General features: G+C 44.2%; 1 protein-coding gene across 2 annotated transcripts in view; it reads left to right on the top strand.

Moving 5' to 3' along the window:
• grik4 (glutamate receptor, ionotropic, kainate 4) overlaps nucleotides 1-25,115 on the top strand; it is a gene marked incomplete at both ends in the record, with an annotated part of 135,275 nt that overhangs the window by 37,174 nt on the left and 72,986 nt on the right. For both annotated transcript variants that reach the window (XM_079731830.1, XM_079731829.1), the window contains 3 exons: nucleotides 10,306-10,471; nucleotides 18,958-19,136; nucleotides 24,579-24,632. In XM_079731830.1, the coding sequence (XP_079587956.1) occupies nucleotides 10,306-10,471; nucleotides 18,958-19,136; nucleotides 24,579-24,632 (399 nt within the window). The remainder of the gene's footprint in view (nucleotides 1-10,305; nucleotides 10,472-18,957; nucleotides 19,137-24,578; nucleotides 24,633-25,115) is intronic.

Raw genomic sequence — 25,115 nt, 5'->3', positions numbered from 1 at the left:
GCAAGTTTGAAAAGTTTTAGTGATTTTTCTGGGATACTGAACCTCATAAAAAAAATTTTAAAAAAAGTCCCCACATAAATGGGGGACTTTTCTGGGAATCGCCTCCATTTAATCGTCCTGAATTTCTGTACGTTTGGGGTCAAGGATTGTCCTTATGCATTGTCTGGCAAGCACCAATGGAATCGCTGTGCTTCCACATATTCGCTTCATATCTTTAGTTAATATTCCTTAAAGATTCTGACTTGTGTATTGCGAACATCAAACCATTCTTTGGTATTCTTTAAAGTAACTGGTTTTGGTTCAATTATCTATCTCTATGCTCATTTGTTCAGTATTGACTGACCCACTGAGCATATTTTGAAGAGTTCTGCTAATTGGATGAACAACGTCCGCTGTTGACAAATCAGTAGGAATAAAGAAACAACATTTGATATTGTAGTTATATCCTTCTGGGTTATGATGGATTGACCTAGCCGTCAAATCTGCAAGCTCATGTTTTATTTGCCCTGGCAGAAGATCTGGCCCCCCTCCCATTCAGACAGATTTCCAGCCAACCTTGACTGGGTTGGGCCAAAACAAAACCCTTTATCTAATATGGGACGGGTTTAATACGATGGCTGCACTTAAAGCTTTGGTTGATAAGAAAGATGTGTTTGGCGCTGGTAAGTTTAGCAACGCAGAATTCGGCACTCGTGGCTCGGATTGGTCATAGGACTATCCAATTGCATCCAGAGGCATTTTTGTCTGCACCCTTTGAAAAACGGCCCATTGAATTCCAAAAGGAACTGAGAGGTTGCAAAGAATACCCATTTGTGAAATAGTTTACTGATGTGATTGGGATTGTTTAATGGTTGGGGGTTTGCCTACGACATTCAACAAATGTAAATCATAATGAGATTCCATTATTTTGAATATGATTAGTTTTTTTTTAAAGTTTTAACAAGCTTAATTTGTTGATGTGCTCCTCTACTACTGCCCATTTTACCTTTCTTATCCGACCGCTCCTCTGCATGTCTCCTCTTTTCCAATGCTCAATCCCTTTTTGATTTTCCCTCCCATCTTTTTCCCCTGCCCTCGTCATACCTCTCCAGCTCCCTCCATTCCCTTCCTTCCAATCCCTCTCATCAGCAACTGTTTCTGATAACCTGCTCCAACCATAGCCGGTGCGGCTGAGGGAAAGCTCTAAGCTGAGGGAGAGAGAAAGAGAGAGAGAGAGAGGAATTGTGTGAATTGACAAGAAAGCCTTGCTCTCTCTCGCCCCTCCACATATGATCATACATGAATACACAAACACAAGCAACACATGCACACAAAAGCTGATGCAAGTACACAAACACACACACACCACATCTATAATCACACACCCAAACACGGTATCAGCCTCCTACTGGATCTGTGTTTGTTTGTTTTTCTTTTGATGTGTGGGTTCTGTTCCAAAGTAAAGAAAGTACAGAACGGTAATTCATCTTTTAATCCACCCTGTAGGTACAAGGATCTTAAGGAAAGAAATGTTTTTAGCAGCATGATCAACAAAAATTGTAATTATTGATACGGTCTATGTCAAGCAGTTGTTTGGTACAGATCCATAAAACTGCAGCTTTGTTTATTCATGTTGGTGTCGGAGCCCAGAGAGGAGATGCGATCTGGAATATCAATGGGACTGTCAGTATTCCATTCACACTCCACGCAGAAGTCTCCCATTCTGAAAGAGGCAAAATGCAAAGTAAATTAGGCTGGCAGAGCTATCTGCATGCCGATATGAGACGCTGATCCATAAAATATTTGATTTATGTTTTAAAACAAAGTCTTCATATACTATTTGTCTCTTCTTCTTTTTTGTTGCATTCTATCCTTTTGTCTGCTTGCTCGAAGCATCTGAGCTGCGGGTTCTCACCCGTCTGCATTGAATGCTGCTTCTACTCTATATACTGTGGCAAACCCGATCGTCGGCGGCTGGGATTTCCCGAATCAAAACGCTCCAGCAGGGTTGCGGTGCAACGGGTTTATTACGCCCAGCTCACATAAAAAAGGGGAAATCATACAGTAACTTAGTTTCTTCCACAACGGGGCAAAAAGCGTGAGGGGTCTCCGGGTCCGGTCCGTCGGTGGGGTCGGTGTGGCTACCGCTCCCGGCTTCTCCCGCTCAGTCCTGCACTGTCTCCCACTCGGCTCCCTCCCGGCACGAGCCACATGGCTGAGAGAGCGCTGAATGAGTGGAGGAGCAGGCCCTGTTAGTTAAGCCCTGCTTCTCCACCTATTCCTCAGGTACTCTGCATCTCCTTAATTGGCAACGGCCAGGTTGCCACAATACCGTCTGACTTAAAAGAAGGTGTTTAGTTATTGAAATAATTGAATTAATGAATATTTACACTAGAGTGTGAACCCAGATTCTATGTGAACCCAGATTTGTTGGCACAATTGGAAAAAGGACTTAGCCAGGGCAGTTTGTATGTTCTTACTTGTGTTGGACCAAACAAAGACACAGCTATTGAAGCTGCTAAACACCCGGTTGGAATAATATGGTTGCCAATGGCTCGCCAACCGCCCAATTTTGGAAAGCTTCCTCAGAGAGGAGGTAATTTGAACCAAAATCCTGGCAGATTTACAGCAAGACGTTGACAATGTCAACAACAGTGTTTTTGTGTAAACAGTAAAGTGTTTCGCAGAGGAAACAAATTGCCAAGGTGGTTGTTGTTTTGTTTTCGATACAAGTCGTTTTTGTTTACAGTATTAGCTGTGGATTTATTTTTCTTCATACGTGCTTAAATCACAATCTCCCAATCTGTGTATTCATTTCAATCTTCTTGTAAGCAATGAGCCCAATGGATTTATCATGATCAGAAAGTCAAAATATTTTCCAAAATTGCCATAAAGTTCCCAAAATGAAGAACTCGGTAATGTAGTCAGTTTTGAAATATTCCTGTCTGCCGTCGTATGTGTGTGTATGTGTGCACTTGTTCTGTGACCCAGATAATTTCCCCCTTTCTCTCTGTATCTGATGATTAGAACAACACAGGTGTTTCTCTCTTTCTGTATACCTGATGATGATTAGAACACAGGTGTTTGTTACTCTCTCTCTCTGTACCTGACGGTCATTTCAACAACAGCGGTGTCTCGTGCGGCCCGTTGACCCCACCCTACCCTCTCCCCCCCCACCCTTCTCTATTGATCCGCCAAGTTTAGACGTCCCTATCACTGCTGCCATCTGCATTCCAAATCCCACTGACTACCTCATCAGAAAGTAGTCCTCTTGATCACGAGGATAAAAGCTGGAGCAAGCCGAGCGAGATGGCGTCCAAGGTGGAGGGCGTGGAGTTAAAAGGCGTGTTTCAATTTGGTTGATTGCCATCATTGTGTACACAATGGGTTCAGTATGGCATCGCTGGCCGTGTTTCCACTTCTTGTCAGTGTCAAGTGACTCAGCTTTGTTTGTAGGGGGAGGGAGATAAGAATGTGACACACACAGAAACACAGGCTGGCTTGGCACAAGCACACACACGCAGTTTATATTAATGTGCTGTGTTTTCCACTCTTCCCACCTGAAGCCCTGCGACGTCATCCTTTGTTTTTTGATCAGCGCTTTTTTTCCGCCCCAGGCGAAAGATTTGTTGGCAAAGTGTTGTTTGTGTTGCATAAAAGTTGGGCTTTGCTTTGCTTGTGAGCGACAAATGAAGCCTTTGGCTCAGCTCCCAGAGCTGGATTAGGTATGCTGTTGGATTAAAAATCGACTCTAATCAAACCTCCCCCTATCACATCATGTCAACTGAGGGTGTTAATAAATTTGCGATGGTAAATAATGATAAAAACTGCTTTTCAGTAGTCATTTTGAGTTATCTTTGATCAAGACGAAGAAGCACGTAGCCGGTATAACACCGGAGCTATTAACGGTGTTGTGGGCTACCACCTTCAGTCCAGTGGGCAGCTTAACAAATCAGATCACTGCCTCACTTCCTTATCTTTATCATTTTGAATAAAGCCCTCACAAGGTCTGTGGCCAGAAGGTTTGATTTTCTAGGCATTTTAAAGACTAGCAATCTGATTCATAGAGACACAAAGACTTCCCTTTATATCAGATTAAGCAACCTGAGTTAATACAGCACACTCCTTCAAGGAAGGAATGTATTTCTTTCTATCGCTCTCCCTGTCCCTGCTCTTTTCACTCTTTCTATTTATCCTCTTGCTCGTATGGCGGGCGAGAAAATAAATAGATCTCTCTCTCTCTCTCTCTCTCTCCTAGCTGATCGATGAGATAGGGATCTCGTGGTCAATGTTCCACTCTCCTAAAAGGCACCCCGGGATCCACTGCCCCACTTCATCTTTATCATTGGTCAGTTTGGGGCCCCGGGGCCACAGGGAGCTGCCGCAGACCCATTACGGCCACAAATAGAAAGGCCTTCATGGGATGAGACTTTGGGGATGAACCCTTGATGGAGAGAGGGGAGGGTGACCGTGGACGCCTGGTGGATCTGGAATCATTGTCATCTGAGCCAATACATTTAATTTTCTTAGAAAAAAATCAAAAATCCATTTCAGATTTCAGAAAACATTTTTTTCCAATTCCGCTCCACTTCCCAATGCCAACAGCTGGCCTTGAATCTGGAATTTTACGTGCGGACTGCGTGACACCACGGGGGGGGATTCAGACGGACATAATAGGCTTGAGGTTGCCTGTTGCTCTGGCGCGGGGCGCGGCCATGTTGCCGGCAGCTCCTCTGTTACTCAGGGGCCTTGGCAGGGGCCCCGGCTGACTGATGGGCTGTGTTTCCAGCAGCATCTGCTCTCCAGCACGGCCCGGGGCCAACATTCATCCTCTGGCAGGCGATTCATGGCGGCTCGATGGGCCGCGGCCAGCCCGCCAATCGGTCGTCGCTGTTCTTTGATTGGCCGGTTTCCCGTTTGCTTGATGATGGTTTGGTGCGATTAGCGGTGACTGCTCTTCAAAGGTAAAGGACGGTGGCATGACTCACCGCCACCGATGCAATTACATTTTTTTCTCCAGCTCTTTAGGTCGTTATCCGTCTGGCCACTAGCCGCCCGACATTTCCAAAACCATTTTCAGCGCGTACAGCATGCTGTTTGGTTGCCCAGGTCAGTGTGTGTGTGTGTGTGTGTGTGTGTGTATGGGGGGGGCGGGGGGGGACGTGTGTGTGTAGGTGTGTGTGTGTGTAGTGTGTCGATGTAAATTACTTCCCAGAATGCTCCAGAAGAGACTCACATAGTTGGGGCTATCATCTCCTAAACTCTTGAAGGTCTGACATGGCTGACTAGTCCAATACCTGTATAGGTAGCAGGGCTATTCTCGCTGAACAGGCTTTTGTGCACCGGTCGCTCCAAAGAGCATAGGAACAGATGCGGTCGCTGATCACGCATCTGGCTTTGCCATATGGCGTCAGATCTGCACATTTGTCTCCTTTCAATCTCCCGGGCTCTCAGGTATCCGCTTCCGTCCCCTTTATGTGGCGGTTCACGCTGCCGGCTGGTTGGTTGACTTGGACACTTGTCAAGCTGGATAGCAGTGGCAGCATACATATTTTTTGGATTTGGACACGAGGAGAGAATACTTTTCTCTGGGTCACTGGAGCAAAGGGTGACCACCCTGCTCAAATAGTCATTTTTTTGTTATATTTATTGAATAAGGTTTTATGATCTGAAAGTAGTGCTTGACAGCCTTTAAAAAATTCCATCTTTGGAAAGTGTGTGTGTGTGTGTGTGTGTCTATGGATGTCAGGGGTCGAATTTAATTTGTTTCAACAGAGACATAGATTAGAGATCAGTTCTAGGATTGTTAGCGTGTGTTACAGCGTTGGCACATTGCTGCAGACTCTATGAAGCGCTGTCATTCTCCATTCATCTTTGGGAAGTGTGCATGTGTGCGTTGCGAACCGCAAAGTCTATGGCCTTTCCTTATTAAACGCTTGTCAAATGGATCTCCACAGAGTTGTCAGCCTTTCTGTCAAACTGCTAGACCCACACACACAAGCACATACACACAAATGCAGATTGAATTTCATTCAATTTAATTGCCACAGTCACCAACAATTATTTGGTTATCATTTTGCATGATATGTCATTAATTGTGCATAAAATCTCTCATTATTCAAAAGGTGCTCTGCAATGTCTTCCATTTGTTATGCAATCTATCCAATACGTTGTTTTAAACTGGATTAGGAATTATGGTTTTACCATACAATTATTTGAAACAGCAGGGAATCTGATAAAGAGAACTGTGGATAAGTGATCCCACGAGCCTAACCCTGTGAGACCTTCGGGCAGCCATGGATGTTCTATACTGTGCAATGGAGACCAAAGACGAAAGAGAGATATGTTTAAAGAAGTGGAGATACCTCTGACATTCCCTTGTTCAGAAATACCTTGTGGACAAGGGAATTAATGTAAAGCCTGTAGGCCTTTTTAATAACAGAAAAAAGTACAAGTTCCTTTAGGGTCCCATGAAATATCTGCCATCCATTGTCTTGGATTTACATCCCGATCTTCTGCCCGGCCTTTTGTAGGGCCTTGGAGTTTTCATTAAACCGCGGCTGCTCTTTTATGCAATACATGATGTCCTTGTGGCCGACTGTGGATCCGACAGATAGCATTAAAACAAGGGAAGAACGTCTTCCTGGTGTTACAGGGCAGCAGCAGTAAATGGCAAGCTGTAAAAGCCTCCTGAAAACTTCACAGCCCTAATATCCTTTACTAGCGCGGACACACTTTATCTGGCTCTGGGCAAGTTGCCCTGTTCCCCCCTGTTTAATGTGTCCTCTGCCGTTACCCGACTACTGTTAAAGAAGGTTCTGCGAGATGTGATTCAATAAAAAAAACATTTATTCAGGGGACAATAGAAGCATTGACAATGAGACCTTCTAATTACGCAATTACATCACATCATAGATCACAGATCTATTCCTCAAAGTTGACATTAATGTGTCAGCTGTTAACTTAATATAATGCTAGATTTAGTTTTATGATAGATTCCCGTGCTATAGTCCTTCATGAGTCAGTGGACAAGATTTGTGTTTTATTTAAATAACATACACTGTACTACGGGGGCTGATGTGTGTGTGTGTCTGTGTGTGTGTCTGTGTGCGATTTGTGTGTGCAAAATGCTTGCCAACCCCCTTCTTCATCAGATACTGCCCATTGAAATGTGTCAGGTTTTTTAAGGGAAGATGGTTTGGAGAGAGAGAGAGAGAGAGAATTCTAGAAAAGGACGGTAAAACAACCTGAACAGGGCTACAGTAGAAAATGGAAGGAAGAAGGAGAACACATGGAGCATGAGAAAAAATAAAAAAGCAGCAGCCAGGAATGGTGTTGATCCACAGCCGCCCCAGATCAGGTGTGGAGGGCTGAAGGCCAGCGTTCATCACAGTGTGCTGTTCCTCATGGTGTGGCTGGCCATGGCTATTACACAGGTGACGTCCAGGGCTTCCAGGAGAGCAGGGGAATAGCATGCCCAGCCCGGGCTGTCAGTGGCGGCCCCAGACCCATCCGTCCAGGGGCCCTGGGACTCCATTACGCCCTGACGGACAGGGATGGAAAACCAATCGCGTGGAAGTGGGGACAAGAGGCGAGGCAATGTATTGGCTGTAGGTGTTACACCGACAGGCAATCTGCCATGATGAAGAGCCTCTCCTGCCCCGCGGCCCTTCAGGGGGCCCTCACCGTGTCCTCCAAGCGTCCCTTTCAAGCCCCAGCGCACCCAGCCTCACGCGGGGCCCGTGTCGTGTGACCAAATGGAAAAGATGCCTGCTGCAATCGTCATGTTTGCAGCGGGCGTGATTTCACGTCTCTGGCTTTCTTCCACCTCCCTCCCTCTCTCCCACTCTCTGCCTCAATCTGTAGTGTTGTCCCCCCACCCGTGTCTTCCACACCTACATACCTACGTCTGCCCGTCTCACACCACCCCCCACCAGAGGCGACGAGGGGATTGAGACTGGAGACCCTGGACATCATCTGGGGGCGGGGGATAGAATAAGAGGCTGGCTCGGGATGTCATTTGAGATTTTCTTTAGGTCCAGCAGGTTTCTGCTGGTTCAACGTCGTTTTTTCTGCTGCAGAATCAGTGGCTCAGCGAGGTTGAAGGCCGGGAGGCTCGCTGTGTAGAAGCCCAGCCCTGTGGTCTGTGGTAGAGAGCATGACGGGGCTGTGCTGCGTGCTCTAGTGAAATCCATAGTGCTATGAAGAGACTTCGAAGATATCTCTAGATGCTTTCAGAACCACAAGGAGGAGGGCTGCAGGAATGGAGATCCTTGGCTCCATGGGGCCAGAGAGACTGTGTTTAAACATCGATTGCTGCTTGCGTCTTGGCTCCCGTGACTCATTTCTGGCCCGTCTGTTGGGCTGACACACCACCCGGCGCCTCAGGACATATGTTTATATTTCACTTCTTCCAATTTCCCCGCTCCTCTCCCCGTTCAAGATTTCCCCATGGTCACTAGGAAAATGTTTCGCCTATTTTATTTGATCTAGCCTGTAGTTTATTGCTAATTTAGCAGGTCTGGGCATCAGATCCAAGGGTCGGGAGATTTTCATTTATTAAATTGACTCGCATATTTATAATCTTAATTTATTTTTGGATTATCTAAAATACGTTTTTGTGTATGTGTTTATTTATGTATGTATGCATGTTTGTGTGTGTGTGTGTGGGAGAGTGTGTATTAATATAGGTTTGAGTGTGTGTTTGTATTCGTGTGTGATTATTTATGTTTGTATGCATGTGCAAGACATTGAGCGAGTCAGCCAGTTTCATATCTGGGCATCTGGTTGGACGACATGCTATCTTTTAAAGCACATGTACTTGAGCTAGAAAATAAGATGAAAGTGAAATTAGGGGTGTTGTATAGAATAAGGTAATTTCTTCTCGATCCTGTCAGTTTTAGACTTTGACCATGTTGTATCTATGCATGCTCCAACCGCAACACTGAAACCACTTGATACAGTTTTCCACAGTGCCATGAGTTTTATTACTGGTAATCGTTTTAGGACAGACCATTGCATACTGTAACAGAATGTGGGATGGTCCTCCCTGTCAGATAGGTGGGATAGACATTGCCTCCTCTTTATTTACAAAGCTTTGGCTGGGAAACTACCCAATTACAATTAGGGCATTTGGCAGACGCTTTTATCCAAAGCGACTTACGTCAGTTGATATACACATTGACACACCGACGGTAGGGTCAACCATGCAAGGTGACAGCCAGCTCGTCAGGAGCAGTTAGGATTAAGTGTCTTGCTCAGGGACACATCAACATTCAGCTAGGAGGAGCTGGGGATCGAACTAGCGACCTATCGGTTCCAAGGCAACTGCTCTACCTCCTGAGCTAAGCCGACCCTCGTTACCCGCCTTAGCTCCCTGTTAAAATATAAATCTATATGCCATAATACTAGGGTGCAGAGTCTCATCTCCCTAGAGACCCCCTTTACAAGATCTGACCTTGGGAAAATATCTTTTAGTTTTTTTGCCCCGCAAAAATGGAACAAACTGCAGGATAGTCTAAAATGTAATCTATTTGTAACAGTACGTAACAGAGTGTATAATTATTATTTTTTATTGTACAGTGCTCTTGTTTTAAGTAGCTTTTGCCTGATTTGTTATTTGTTATTTATTTATTGATTTGTTATTTATTTTACTTACTTTCATTTTATTTTTATTTACATTTTGATTGTTGTATTTTGCTTCCTATTTGTATTCTGTATTTTGTATCTTGTGGACTTTTGTGATCAGGGCATTGCTGTAAAAAAGCTCTTTGAGTTCAGTCTTTTTCCCCTGAATAAACAAAATCTATTATGAGTATGTGTGTGTGTGTGTGTGTGTGTGTGTGTGTGTGTGTGTGTGTGTGTGTGTGTGTGTGTGTGTGTGTGTCTTTGTGAGTGAGGCAGTGCAACAAATTCAAGCTGTACTGCAGCAGGTCATTAGGGGAAATCATGCTGCACAAAAACGATTGAACAACAGCATTGAATCGATCCACGCACTCGCTTGTGTTGTCGTTGTATGAAGCAGAAGTATCGGTCTTTTCATTTCAATATGTACAAGTGACCCCCTGGGGTTATAATCTTTCCTTGAAATAATTGAAAGAAGAGAATTCAATACTCTAGCATCGCTCCCGTTAACCTTCACCCAAACCCTCATTCACGTCGTGCATAGTCTCAGCATTCAGCACTGCATCCTCCCTGACAACCCCTCCATAGAAACAGAAAGAACAGCAGGCCAGCGGCTCAGAGGAGAGACGCCCGCGTCGACATGTGCAGTAGCGGTGCGGCGGCTGACTGTGTCTGTGTTGTCTCCCGACTGGTGTGCCGTAGGTGCCGTACGTGAAGGTGGCTCCCGAGGACATTCTGAAGGTGCAGTTCCCCCGGTTCACCACCCTGGACCTGAGGCCCACCAACACCGACATCAGCCTGGCGGTGGCTGGCCTGCTCACCTTCTTCAACAGTACCACCGCATGCCTGATCTGTGCTCAGTCTGACTGTAAGTACTGTCTGCCACGCAAACTCTGGTCCGCACGCCGCACCCGGTGATCCTATTGGTGGTGATCACGCCCTGTAATCAACACACCGCACACCGCTCGATTATAGGGACGTTTTGTTATCGTTGGCCAATGAAATATTCATGCCTTTTCACCACCGTTGCGTATTTATGTATATTGAGGTAATGTGCAGATGGTTTATTGAATGCATGATACACGTATCTAAACACGTCTTTGAGCAAACAGACATACACACACACACACACACACGCACACACAAGCACACACACACACACACACACACATTTACACTTGCGCAACAGGTGCTTTGGCAACAGATGTACATGGCTTACCATGTTGTCACTGTGGGCCACACACACACAACATGCACCGGCGGCGACCAGATGCTACGATGCACGGCCGCTTCGCCGCACCTTGCAGCATGTGCAGTATTGTAAATATTGAGAAACTATTACTGCGAACGGTGGTATTTCTCCATCTTCCTTGTCCTCGATAATCTTCATTCAGAATAACACAGAACATTGACTTACGGATCCCTACACACCTGCCCCCCACCCACTTTCAATTAGACAGTCTTTCCAGTCGTCCCTTGTTCACACACTCGTCTTCAAACCACACCTGCTGGTGAGTGTGTCACGGTGTGGGGAAAAAAAAAGCGAATCAAAATAATTAGTGGCAAAGGCGACAGCCGCCGGAGCCATCTTGTGATCAGACTCACAGATACTTGTTGCTAGTTAGCTGTGGAAAGCGGGCGACTTCAGGATGAAAGAGGAAAGAAGATCCCTCCTTCTGATGTTTTATTCTTTCTTTCTTCAAAATGGAGAGGGAGATTACGTCTGGGGTCGTTCCCACCCTCTCGCGGCCTTGTCAGGAGTAATTACGAGTCTTCGGACAAAGTCACAGTGACCCAAGGTGGCGAGTGCCAACCTCTTCCTCCTCATCAGCCCACGGCTTTGATGGAGGAAAGGAGTCCTGGGATCAGTTCTGTCTGTCTGTCTCACTCTCTCACTGTGTGTGTGTGTGTGTGTGTCTCTCTCTCACTGTGTGTGTGTGTCTCTCTCTTTCTGTCAGGCAGGGCACAGATGGCCATGCAGTGCTCTGAACCAACCTATCCCTATCCTTTCAGTTCCTCTCCAATTCCTCACTGATCAACTCATTGTCAACGCTTCCTCAATGGAGTACGTTAGATTATTCAGAGTGGATTGTGTTTGCGTTTGTTTGCCACTTTAGAGTGAGGGTAAAAGCACCATCTTTTTAATGAATTTATACATACTTAACTGGCAATCTGTGAAACCATTACGACATTTCTGTAGCAGTATAAAGAAATTGATAGATGTATTCTGAAAACAAATGATTGTTTGCGGGTTCTCAGCAGAAACCTGGTATTTTGAAACATTTATATTTGCCAATAGATAAAAAGAAGCATAGCTCAGCTCTACAATGATAATACTGGAAAACAACCACAGGGGTCATGAAACACACCATTAGTTTTTCCTCTCAGGAGTATGGGATGCTGTCACTCACTCATTCGGGTGACATTTCACCCCACGGGGAAGACGCGTGCTCTGCGATGACAAGAAGCCTTTTTCAGCCTTTAAGGCTTATACTGTTTATATCCTGTTTATAAATGTCTGGAAAAGAGCACCTGCATGGTGCAGCTGCAGTCGGTTGGCTCCGTATTGGGTCTGTGTTGGCTGGTGTCTGTGTGTGAGGCTCACTGAGGGTAAAATGAAATGAAACAGAAAATGAAGCAAAGTTAGGGCTGAGGGGATGAATGGAGAGAGCAGCATCAAAATGGAAATAAAAAAGACCAGGTGAAAGAAAACCCCAAAACAAAGAGAACTCTCCCCAATAGATTCCTGTGAAGGCTGAAGAGGCCTCGGGAGGGCGGCTGGGGTGTGGGACGTTACCGTGCTGGAAGTGTAATTCCAGCCACAGGACGAGGACAGGGAAAGACACTGCTGTTGTGATGGTCACCCCTGCACCTTTGATGATCCCCCTTTAGAGCTGCTAATGGCAGCTTTTCCGAGAAAGTTCATTGTGTGCATGTGTATGGGTGTGTGTGTGTACGCTTGTACATCAATGCTTAGGTGCTGCTTTGGTGTGCGTGTGTTTGCGCAAACACGTTCGTGAGTGTGTGTTTGCGTGTGCGTGTGTGTGTATGCCTGTGTGTGCCAGCCTGCTTGTGTGTGTGTGTATGTGTGTCTTTGTGTTTTAACAAAGTCTGTGTTCAGCAGTGGCATCAGCGGAAATTTCACTTTGGGCCTCTCTCCCGCCCACTCCCAAGCCCTTTCTCCAGCCCTCTCTCCAGCCCACCCTTCGCTGTGCGCCTACAGACCCCTCGGTCGGCTGATGCAGGCTGGCCAGTATCTCCTCGGCATACGCTGGTCTCATTAATCACCCAGTTTGGTGACAGCCTAATAGAGCGTGGCCGATTCATGAATATTTTCGAGCCATGACTGTGGAGGCATCGGGGGTGGGGTGGGGGTGGGGGTGGTGGAGGTGGATGGAGGTGGTGGATCTGTGCCCAAAGGCAGAGGCCGAACCAGGACATTAATCTAGCAAGCCTGCTGTCCCTTGTTGGAGCCAGTGTACTTGCAAGCAGCTGGACTGTAACTCTTCCAAGCACACAGGTAAGCACCAGACAAGTGCTGCTCAGCGAAGGCCTTGCTGTTCTAGATGAGGAAATGTAAATATATCTCACGGAAAGATATGTCTGGCGTACTTGCACTTGTTCTGGCAGCTTGGGGGGGGGGGGGGGGGGGGGGGCTCGTTTCATTAATGATGTGATTAGTGTCCCTGCCAGGAAGTACAAGAAAAATACTTGGCTCTCATGTGTAACTGTTTCAAACAGTTAGGAACACCTCTCTCTTTTTCTTATCACAGACAAAAATATAACAATACATTTTAAACCCAATATACTCAACAATCTCACCCCATGAATATTATACAACTGTATGAATAAGTGAACAAATTTCCAAATGGAAAGCGACTGCTCTTCTATGCTAGCAGTGGCGGATTAAGGTGTTCATTGTACCCTAGACTACTATTTGTTTGAGGCCCCCTTACTGATCATGCAAAATAACTTAATTTAAACAAAAAAGGGACTTGCCATGTGTTTCAGCGTATATATATATATTACAATATTACATGGCACATGCTCGGGCACACTGGCATACACACATGCCTCTACCAAAACAGCAATGATACAGAAACAAGTGCGAACTCACTATAATTGCCATAACCATGTATTTCTGTGGACCAACCGACCTACCGACCGAAAAAGGCATTCAAACTGCATCTGCAAGCTGGTAGCTTGGGATCTACAACATTAGCCACAGTACACAACACCCTGTTCTACTGAGGCAAAGTCACAACATCCTCACAGAGACACAATTGAACCGCTGTGCAATACTCATTTGTATGGCATTGTTTTATTACACATAATAAAACAATGCCATACAAATACAATAAACACAGTAGCAGGACATAGTAACAGCAATGATGCCACAGCAACATAGTCATAATTACATATTCTTACTCTTTAGAAGTTTTTCTGACAGGGAACTCCTTAATGAGGCTGATAAAATCCAATTTGCGCAGAATGTCGCTTTGAATTGACAGAACAGAAAAAGGTGATTCAGTCTGTTTTGGCCCATCGTTGATCTCAGTCTATCTTGAACTAGCGGCAATATTGAAATAGAAAAGGCATTGGTTATAGGCAAAATCATAAATAGTTGGAGTGCCATGTCGACAAAAGGAATTACTTGAGCTGTTATGGGCCAATAGGGGTCAAGTTTTTATTTTTTTAAGAAAAATTGAAAATAGTCTGGCCAATCCAGGGCCCCTTGCAGACGTCGGCCCCAAGGCTGCAGCCTAGGGTAGCCTGTGTGTTAATCCGCGTCTGTATGCTAGCCTTGTCTCTCAGAAACTCTTCTGCCGCTTCTGTCTCTCTGGTAAGCCTGAAGCACAATCACAATCTTGCGTTCCCTCAACGATCTGCACTTCACCTGCTAATGCTACCAGTAAGCTGTAATCAGAGGGAATCAAGTGAAAAAGATTTCAACCTGATAGTGTGTATGTGTGCGTGGCTGTGTGTGTGTGTGTATGTGTGCGTGGGCGCGCTAAAGCACTGTGCCAGTGCTTTTGTGCCAGTGCTTTAGTGCTGTGCCAGTGCTTTAGCGTGCACACCTTGAGGAGACCGGTACGTGGAATGTATGTGTGAGAAGATGGCCAGAAAGGATAGTGTTGCGCAATTGATACACTATAGTGAAATAACACAAGAGGATGGGCAGCTTGATTCAGCCATTTCAGAGCTGCCAGGTGGTGCTGCTGCTGTTGTAGAGCTATAGTTAGTACACATTTAGAATCATTGTCTAAAAAACAGTTCTAAAAAAAAAGCAGGCAACATTGATTGTATAAAAGTTCAAACATAAAATGCAAAAAAAACAGTCTGGTGTTAAATAAAGCAAACAAAAATCAACCACAGAAAAGGCCCGGGTCCCCTGTGGCTCTCAGTTTAGGCAGAGCGACAGCCAAGAGTGTGTCCCCTCTGATCTTGACCTTCTTTTGAGAGGTTTCCACATCCATGGGATGCAAGAGCCAGACCATGTAGTGCTTTAAAAGTAATTAAAAGGATTTTAAAATCAATTCCTTGCTTTGCTTGGCAGCCAGTGCACGGACATCACGGACGCGTCGGAGTGATGTGACATCCAAGTCTGGACTTAGTTAAAGCCCCGATTGAGGCAGATAAATTATGTCATGGGCCGAGCTAATGTCAGCACTTTGGAATCCGGGAACGTATTTTAAGGGATTAGCTAGATCAAACAGCAATAAAGACCTCTTCACAAAAAAAAATGTTTTCATTAAGGTTAAATCCTTTCAGACGCATGACTTTGTCTGCCCAGATCTATGCTGGTGAATGGCTCCCCAGAGCGTCTGTTTCCCTGTTATTTATGGGGCCTCCTCCTCACTGGACTCTAACATGGTAGTGTCTATTTTGGGGCAGCAATTTGTGATATCCGAACACCAACAATAATGGGCCATAATGGTGGATTTGCAGATTTTTCACTTGACTTTCATTTGACGTTTTCATATCCTACCGCTCGTAATCTCAAAGGGTAAAGGAGACACTGTCAATGTAGTCTTTTCTAGGAGTGTGTTGAATATTCTAAGTTGATCCGTATTTGACAAGTTAGTATTTTATACAGAATAGCTTTTGAGCGGTTGATTACATCCACCAACATTCTTTTCCACGGGATAGCCTGGAGTGGTTTATTCTGTTTATATCACAGTTACCAACATTCATAAGATATGAATAACTTATCAATAATATTGGGGTTTTATCTAAGCTGAAACTAATTTATTCTTTGACTGGGATTTGAGCATATTCTTTTTGCGCTGTTAAAGCAAAATCTTTTCAATAGTTGTTATTGACCGTTGTTTTTATTGTTGGATTCGTTGCGCATCGATTCGGAACTGTTACCAGTCACAGGTGTCCCTGTGTGTTATTTTAGAAAATCACACAACCTTGGAACGTTATTGACCATCAAGAATCAAGTATTTATCAACACTGTTGTAAAATGAAACACAGTGTTCCATAGGGAACGAAAGATGCTGTCATTCTTCAGGTGTGATGTCCTTAGAAAACAATGTATCCGCTGTTGTGTGGAGTCTGGAACAAACAAGTTTCCTTATGCTGTGCAATCCAGTCATACATATTAATGAGGCATTGCCAACCGCTATAAAGCAAATGAAGTGCTTCCCAAAAGTAAAGTCCCTGGTGACAAACACATCATTGCATAACGCAAGGCATAAGGCGCATAGCTTAAACTAGACGGCTTATTCAACAAAGCACATAGCAGCAACCATGCCGTCTGCTGCAAATCGACAATTATGACGAGCTAACCAAACACATCAGAGGAATGATCAAGGCACCGGGTCAGCAAGTTCACGCTGAACCATGCACAGCACTTGTTTCAAAGTTCCATTGATCTGCTCCACATTGGAATAATCTTTACCTATAGGGCTAGTCTCCCGGCTGCGCTCGACACAACATGAAAGAGACAAGCACGGATAGACCAAATCATCTTTATTTGCACAGCATGAAAAAGACATACAGAAACCGTCTTGGGTGTTGTTAAGGGCCTGGTTTATTTGGAAAATATGGATTTTAGAACCAGGATAATGATGAGGCATGACATTTTCAATTTTCTGAATGATGCAAGGTTGCAAATTGGGTCTTGGGTAATTCTGTTGAGATCAAGGCCCTTGGGTGTTTAACCGGGGCTTTGTGGTTAGCAACCTTAATGGTGTGTGTGTGTGTGTGTGTGTGTTTGTGTGTGTGTGTGTGTGTGTGTGAGCTTTGGGAGCTTTGGGAGCTTGAGGCTTTTATCACAAAGTTTCCTTTGTGATTGAGGGAAAGGTTCGATGCCAAGGGTCTCAGTACTGTAATTGTCGTCAGGGTGAGGGTTGAGAAGGCATTTTTACCGAAGTTGTGCATTGTTAAAACATGATGTTTGGATCCGTCTTAAATCCAGGGAACAAACAGACAGGCAGGGAAACAGATTGGCATGCAGATAGAAATACGTAGGCAGAGCGATAAGGTAATAGGGGCCATTATTGTATTGTTTCCAGTGCTGAAGGCATTACTAGCCAAGAAGACAATTGTTACGATTGGTATATCAAAGCTGTTTCTTTCCTTCAGTTGTAAAGTCTGCTCTCTCGGCAGCAAAACGCTCTTCATCAGTTTCGCGGATGCATTTCTCTGACTATGAAATGAAAGGTACAACCTCAGGGGCCCTGTTGTTAGTGCCTATAGGTTTCTGTTCTCAGCTCATGCCTCTCCCTCCCTCCAGCTTCTTCAAATGTTCGCTGCAGCCTCACACTGAGGCAACTGAAACAATGTGTGAAGTCGTATTTTCTTAGAATCTCACAGCTTTTGTTCAAACTATACCATAGAAAGCACATTTGATGAACATGCTTATTGGCAAATTAGCTCAATAACAGTCTTAAGGTCTGGTAATATATGGATGTGAATTAACTTGAGCAAGATCTCCTGGGAGCTTTCTGATTCATTTAGCTATACAGTACTTAAATCAGGCTAAACCGAGTTAGCTCACAGGTGTGTATTGTTCTTTATAGCACAGGGTCACAAACAGTAAACATGGTTAGAACACACCTCGCTGTTCAAACGCTTAAAAAAGGTAACAATTATCTAGGGCAATCACTTTAATTGTTCTGTGACATCGGACTAATTATTTACAACCGAACAGGAAATGAGTGAGAAATGACAGCACGGAAATAATCACATTTATTAAGTTTCTTTGAACAAACAAGCAAGCATTTATTAGTTATAAATACAGCATAAATTAAGTCTACAAATATTTGCAGCATCAATTGAAATCTGTTGACACAACATATTTCGATTTAATGACTCGATTAGTTAGTCTTTTTGTGCATGTGGACTGAGGATATAAACATCAAAACATCAAAACAACCTTTTCCCATAGTAAAGATCAAAATATGAATCCAAACATAACAAATCAATGTTCTAAGCACATCATTGATTAGTTTAACATTAAGTTTGAGGTTGAAGAAATTGAAATAGAAAATAGAAAATGCCTAGAATTATTATTTCGTGCCTGTTTACTAGTCGGACTGCCAACCATTCTCCCAAATATAGTTCCCCTACTGGGAGACAGGGATCACTACAAGTATATGTACAGCACTTTTTGGGGATAGGTGGTATAGTACTACATTCATCAAAATCCATAAGGCTCAGATTGGTTCAGTGTTCACGACCAAGCAACCTTTACTGCTTCCAATTCCAACCAAGGTGGCACGCTAGTAGAGGGGTCTCCGGGATCGACCCTCAAACCCTCTGGGACCCTCTAGCGAGCACACCAGTCACCAGGCTGCATGCTCCCTCTGACCTGTTATATCGATTTTACTGCATTTTACTAACATTAAATCTCGGCAATTCAACTCCAATAAAAGAAAGAGTTTGAGTTTGTGGGAAAGTTTTGCAGGTTTTTACAAGTTCATGGGCAATTCCCTAGCTCTATAAACGCATTTAACATCCACTACGATTGAGAGGATATGCAACACGGTATGTAAATGTGTTGATGGAATGAAATGTTGTTGCAAACTTCTCAAAGTGATTGTTGTGTACTGTGTCAGGGTGTACAGGGTTAATATGAACATCTTGGGAACCGAACCAGAGTCAGTAATTGTAAGTCCTAGTAGAACGTCTGTGTAGTCTTGACTCTGTTTTGTTTTAAAAAATGTATTAGAGAACTAAATAATAAATAATAAAATAGACCCATGCGGCACCCACCTTCCTTCATCACTCACGTATTCCTCTCCCTCTCTGTTTGTGCATGTGTGTGTGTGGCCGTGTGTGCTTGTTCATGGATGCATGTATGCGTGCATGGCTTTGTGTGCGCGTGTGTCTTTCCCCCGGCAGGCTTATTGAACCTGGAGCGGCTCCTCCGTCAGTTCCTTATCTCCAAGGAGACTCTGTCGGTGCGCATGCTGGACGACAGCCAGGACCCCACCCCTCTGCTGAAGGAGATCCGCGACGACAAGACTGCCACCATCATCGTGGACGCCAACGCCACCATGTCACACATAATCCTCGAAAGGGTACGTCGTCACGTGCGTGCTAGCTGCGACACTCCTACCCCGCGGTACCCGGGGGCCGTGAATGTAGTTTTTAATGATTTTTCTCTCATACTACTCCATAATCATTTGTGTGACTTTGGGGCTAAGCGCTATACATACAGATAGGAGCTAAATGAGGTCTTTATATAACCCAGCCGAATAGGGTGGGAATGAAACAGACGCACAAAATGCAAATAAATACTGCGCTAATATGCAGCTTGGAGGCTCGACGCCGTAATGGTGTTCTCTGGAAGATGATCCAGGGATCAGCAATGGTCGTAAACAGATCACACGGTTAATAAGATGGGCCCGTGGGCAAGCTGCTGAGGACGTCCCCGGAGAGTCGTAGGCGGCCTGTGTTTCTCACGTGGGGACGCTCGCCGCGGTCGCTAACACCCCTGGGGCTACATCATGTTAGCTGGCACGTCCCCGGCTCCAGGCCATCCACGGGCACCGGAAGGTCCGTGTTGTTAGTCCATTTCGATGACATTGACAGCATCAGTTAATGAGTTATGATCACACTTTTCTCTTTCGTCCATCATCATTTCAATCTTCCATTGGATATTCTCAGGTAGAAACGATGGGGGAATCAGAGAACGGTGAATAACTTGGGAAAGTTAAATATTAATATTATTATTAAATATTATTCTAAATATTTATATAATAATAGCACCGTCTACAAAAACACAGTGAAGGTAAAGGTGTGGTTCCTTCAGTGGGCATAAAGCCCAGTGGAGGTAACGTTGTGGTTCCAACAGCGGGACTACAGTGCAGGTGGGGTACAAAAAAGAGGGATCATTCTCAATAGAGAAAGTTGTCAAGAGTTGACAGACAATCCGGTCACGTATCCCTTCCACTGCAGCCTCCAAGCGGGGGGGGGGTTCTGGTGGATTAGGGTGGCTGGGAACACAGTGTCTCCAAGTTGAGCATACGACTTTACTCTCAAGTTCATTGGCAGTAATTGAACTTTTGGAAGTCTTGTTTTTTTTCTCAATCATATATAAATAATTTAAAAAGTTGTAGAAAAAAACGTATTGTACACACAACCTCTGACCAGGGAGGTCACGGCCCCCCCTGGTCAGAGGTTGGCCCTCCCGCTGGCCCCCCCGAGTATGAAAAAAAAAAGAAAATCCTGAACGGAAACGGTCTAAAATGAAACATATGCACTTTAAGTTTGATGTAACTTTGACTTATTATTCTTATTCAAAGTGTTATACTTTGACATTATGAATAAATATTGCAACTAAAATCCCCCCCCTTCCCCCCCCCCCGTTGACAATCAAATGCAGCCTGACAATATGATTGACAATATGCAAATTACGTCTGTGAAATACCAACATGACCTTTTGATAATTGCCATGTTGCCCAAAAACCAAATGTGCTCCGACGCTACGAGACAATATAAAAACCTTGGAGGGCAATGGCATGAACAAAACGCCAACGGTGTGCATTGATTGTTTCTATTAGCTGCGTACAAAGGATTCCATGGTCTACAAAGGCACCGGTAGCAACAAGCCAGTGGCAGAGCCTTGCCCAAGTGCCATATGGCCTTGTTGATGTAATTAAAACACACTTCATTATCTTTCGGGAGACAATGGATGGAATGAGAGAACGAAGGTGACAGCCATTTGAAGGGGAACCAGGGGACGCGTGGACTTACATTGTCCAACAGCCACACGCCACCGCGATCCGCAGTTTTACCGTGGTACTCTCTAGCTCCTCTTTTCAAGAGGCTGCTCTGTCATCTCAAGTTAAGCTGCCATCAATGGGCACCTTGTGACCATAGCAACACCGAAACACAAAGAACACTGGGGTTTGGGATGTTTTCTCTCTTCTTTCTTTCTCTCTTGCACTCCTTTTTTCTCTTTCTGTCGTCTATTTTACTCGTCTTACCGTTTTGTACTTTGCTTGGCTTATTGCTCGCATTCATTCAATTAATTTTTTTATTTGTATAGCCCTTAATCACCATTACAGTCTCAAAGGTCTTAACAGGCCAAATATTTATGACACCCCCCTTTATCCAGGTCCCCACAAGGGCAAGAAAAAACTCCCTTGAAATTAAAAAGGAAGAAATCTTGAGAAGAAACGCATAGCAGGGGTTCCCTTCTTCCAGGGATGGTCAGGAGTGCAATGGGTGCCATAATTGACATACAGGTAAATACATGCACATCATATTAAATTGGTGATATGGTGCTGGCTGGTTAACCATGAAGAGAGTCCAGGCATTCAGTCCAGTCACCGCAACACGCTAGAACAGACAGAATAGTGAATTAGAATGGAAAAGTACACAGTTGGAATGTATACTGTATTAACAAAAGCACAAACAAAAACTTCTGTGTCATTTTCACAGTCCTATGTTCCAAATGCAAGATTGTATAGGTGCGTTTTGAGCTTTTCTTTGAATAGCTCCACAGAGTCAGCTTCCATGATCACTGGTGGCAGCCTATTCCATAGGAAGGGGGCTCGATAGGTAAACGCTCTCTGCCAGCCGATTTATTTTTAACCTTCGGCAGTAAAAGAAGGGCAGCTCCCGAAGACCGGAGGGACCGAGAAGGACTATAAGGAATGATCAGGTCCTTCAGGTAGGATGGAGATAATCCATGCAAGGCTTTATAGGTTAGCAGTAGCACCTTAAAATCCGATCTGAAAGTTATTGGTAGCCAGTGCAAAGAGGCGAGAATAGGTGTGATGTGATCAAACCTTATGGTCAGCAGTCTAGCTTCAGCATTCTGGACAAGCTGTAAACTTTTCATCGTAGAGTTTGGTAGTCCCGAGAACAGTGCATTACAATAATCCAGTCTTGATGAAACAAATGCATGAATTAGTGTCTCTGCATCCGCTGCAGATAACATTGGTCTGATTTTTGCAATGTTTTTCAGATGGAAAAAGGCAATTCTAGTTATACTTCTAACATGTTGGTCAAAGCACAGTTGAGGGTCGAACAGGACACCAAGATTTTTGACAGATGCACTTTGTTGGATGGCGAGGCCATCCAACCAAAGTGAGACATCCTCAAATTCTCTCTGGTCCCGCTTTGAGACGATAATTATCAGCTCTGTCTTCCCAGTGTTAAGCTGTAGGAAGTTCTGTGACATCCAGCTCTTCACCGCAGCCAGACAGGACTCAACCCTCTGGGTCTGGGCAGAGTCCCCTGAATCTACAGGAATGAAGAGCTGGGTGTCATCTGCATAGCAGTGGAAACTAATTCCAAAGCTGCAGATAACGTCACCCAAGGGAAGCATGTAGATTGCAAAAAGTAATGGACCAAGGATGATCCTTGTGGTACACCAAAGCGTAGTTTGCAGTGCTTCGATTCTGAACTCTCTTGGAGCACAAATTGTGTTCTATACGTGAGGTACGATTCAAGCCAGCCAAGAGCCGTACCCACAAAACCAACATAGTCCTCAAGACGGTGAAGAAGAGTGCTGTGGTCGATGGTGTCGAACGCAGCACTCAGGTCCAGCAGCACAAGCATTGAGCTTGTATTTGTATCCAAAGCAAGAAGGATATCATTTACAACTCTTGTCACAGCAGTTTTAGTTGAGTGGAAATTCCTGAACCCTGACTGGAAAGGTTCGAAAAGATTGTTCCTTGTCAGATAATTGACGATTTGCTTTGCTACAATCCTTTGCTGTACCTTGGACAGGAAGGGCAGGTTCGATACAGGCCGATAGTTCCTGACTTATTCAGGATCTAGGCCAGGCTTTTTGAGTAGCGGTTTTATCACCGTAGCCTTGAAATTGGAGGGAACAATTCCTGTGGAAAGCGGCTCTCTTAATTTGTTTCTTAAACCGCACATCCAGAGAGTCTTGAACTTACATTATACAGTCATTGTTGTCTTATAGCCAAGAGCAGGCCTTCACTGAAGATCTAACTATCATTTAATTAATATGCATTTATCTTCCAAAAAACTGAGCCAGATATCAAGGTCATATTATTCCCCCCTGCCCCCCAGCAAAATAAGGATAATTAGGACAATCTTAAAATGTGGACACTATCCTCTTATGATCTGGTTTCTTTATGTAACTTACATGACTTTGCTGGTAGAGTTGTTTTTTAAGCCAATGAATCATTTAAAAGGAACATGTCAGTTCATGTGCCATGGTGTGGAAGCAGCACGCATGACCCCAACCAAAGCCATGACATGATCGGACAGGACATGCATCCGCTGCATCAAACCTATCAAGGGTTTGAAACTGCTTTGCCAATTATTTCTGACCTCAGGTCAGTAACAGAAGGACATGGGTAGGAGCTGTGGAGTGACAGGGTATGGAGGGTTTTGCCAGTGCAGAGTAACAGCAGCCCAGAAAATGGTAATGATAATCATCAAGGTACCTCATTTCTTGTGGAAAAAAAATGTTTTTCGCTCATCAGTTATGGGGTTGGCATCATTTTGTACTCTGTGTGGGAGGTTGGCTGTTGGCAGCCAGTGATGAAAACAGTTAAAGTTATGTCCTTCGTTTAATATAAAGTCAATCATTTATCTTTTTTTGGTCCTGCTGTGTGGCTTTGCTTAATCAGTAATGTGACCTGGTACACAGAGGTGAGCCAACAATGTAAGCTAGAAAGGTTAAGTACATGAGTTGATGTGTTTGATTTAAAAGTGTTTTGGTCCGTTTTGTTTATCCTTTTGTAATTAATCCTTAAAACCCCCTAATTTGTAAAAAAAAAAAAAAAAAATAGCAATGCCTCTGCAGTACAATAATATGTATATTTATTTTGAGGAAAATCATAAAAAATATGTTTGCAATTACCAACATGACAGCAGCTGTACTGCACAAGATTAGCTGTAAGAACAATGAGCAGACTTCAAATAACAACTCAGAATTTGCCATACTTATAATAACATTTTAAGAATGTATAATGAGGTTGATAACCCATCTTATATTTATAGGCTTGATATATTAAGTACATTAAGGGGGTTGGATTTAGAATGTAGCACATTATTTCAATATAGCACAATACTGATTTTTTCCCGTCTCAGGTTTTCGCTAACTTTAATGAAATGGAACTATGAAAAGTTCACCCTGCCCTTCGCCACTGCTCCTCCGAGTGACTTTGATTTAATCAAATTGTATGGCTGAGTATGAGGGGGAATACTAATACAGTAGCAGAATTAATTGCTTCATTGAGAGTCATACTCCTCTTCCGATAAGAACGGGTCTGCTCTTATCAAAATGTGGATTTGATCTCACTGCTGCTCTATTAAAGTTAATGTTACACTGGACCACTGACCTCTCTTCCCTCTTTCTCTCTTTTTTTTCTGCTCTGTGCAAACCACCCTTTTGTTTTTCCCATTCACTACTCCTATTCTCTCTCTCTCTCTCTCTCTCTCTCTCTCTGACTCCCTCGCTATGTCACTCTCTATCTCACTCACTCTCACGCTCTTTCTCTCTGTGTCTGTCTCGCTGTGTCTCTCTCCAGGCCTCAGAGCTGGGTATGATGTCGGTCTACTACACCTACATCTTCACGTCTCTGGTAAGGAACTGTCAACCAAAGAATCTCTCAAAGTGCCTTTGTACCAATCTTACTGATGTCTCGGGACAAATGAGCTCCTGCAAAACCTGGTGCTATTACGAGTAATAAAAGAAACTCGACTTGATTTTGATCTAGTCCATTTCTTAAGGGAATACGGTTCCCTTCACATGCTGGACCTCACATTACCATTGCTCGCTGCGTTCTAATTGAAATGTATGAAGGTGAAAATACTTCAGATTTTATGGACCCATGAAGATCATGTGTAATTTACGAGCCTCTTGGGGGAAGTCCCCGCCGTGTTCACATAGGCCTCATGCCTCATGTCTCTTCAATACTCTTCCTTTGTACAGCACTGGGTTCCTTTTTAGCATGACTCTTGCAATTTCTCTCTCTCTCTCCTTTTCACTCTTTTCTCTGCATCTCTTCCCTCTTTACCTCCCTGTTCCTCTCCCTCACTCTCTTTCTCTCTCTCCCGCTAAGGCT

This window comes from Pollachius pollachius (assembly GCF_949987615.1).
Source record: "Pollachius pollachius genome assembly, chromosome: 3".
In the NCBI taxonomy this organism is placed as follows: Eukaryota; Metazoa; Chordata; class Actinopteri; order Gadiformes; family Gadidae; genus Pollachius; species Pollachius pollachius.
The sequence above is the reverse complement of the archived record's forward strand: the minus strand, read 5'-3'. Positions and strand labels throughout refer to the sequence as shown.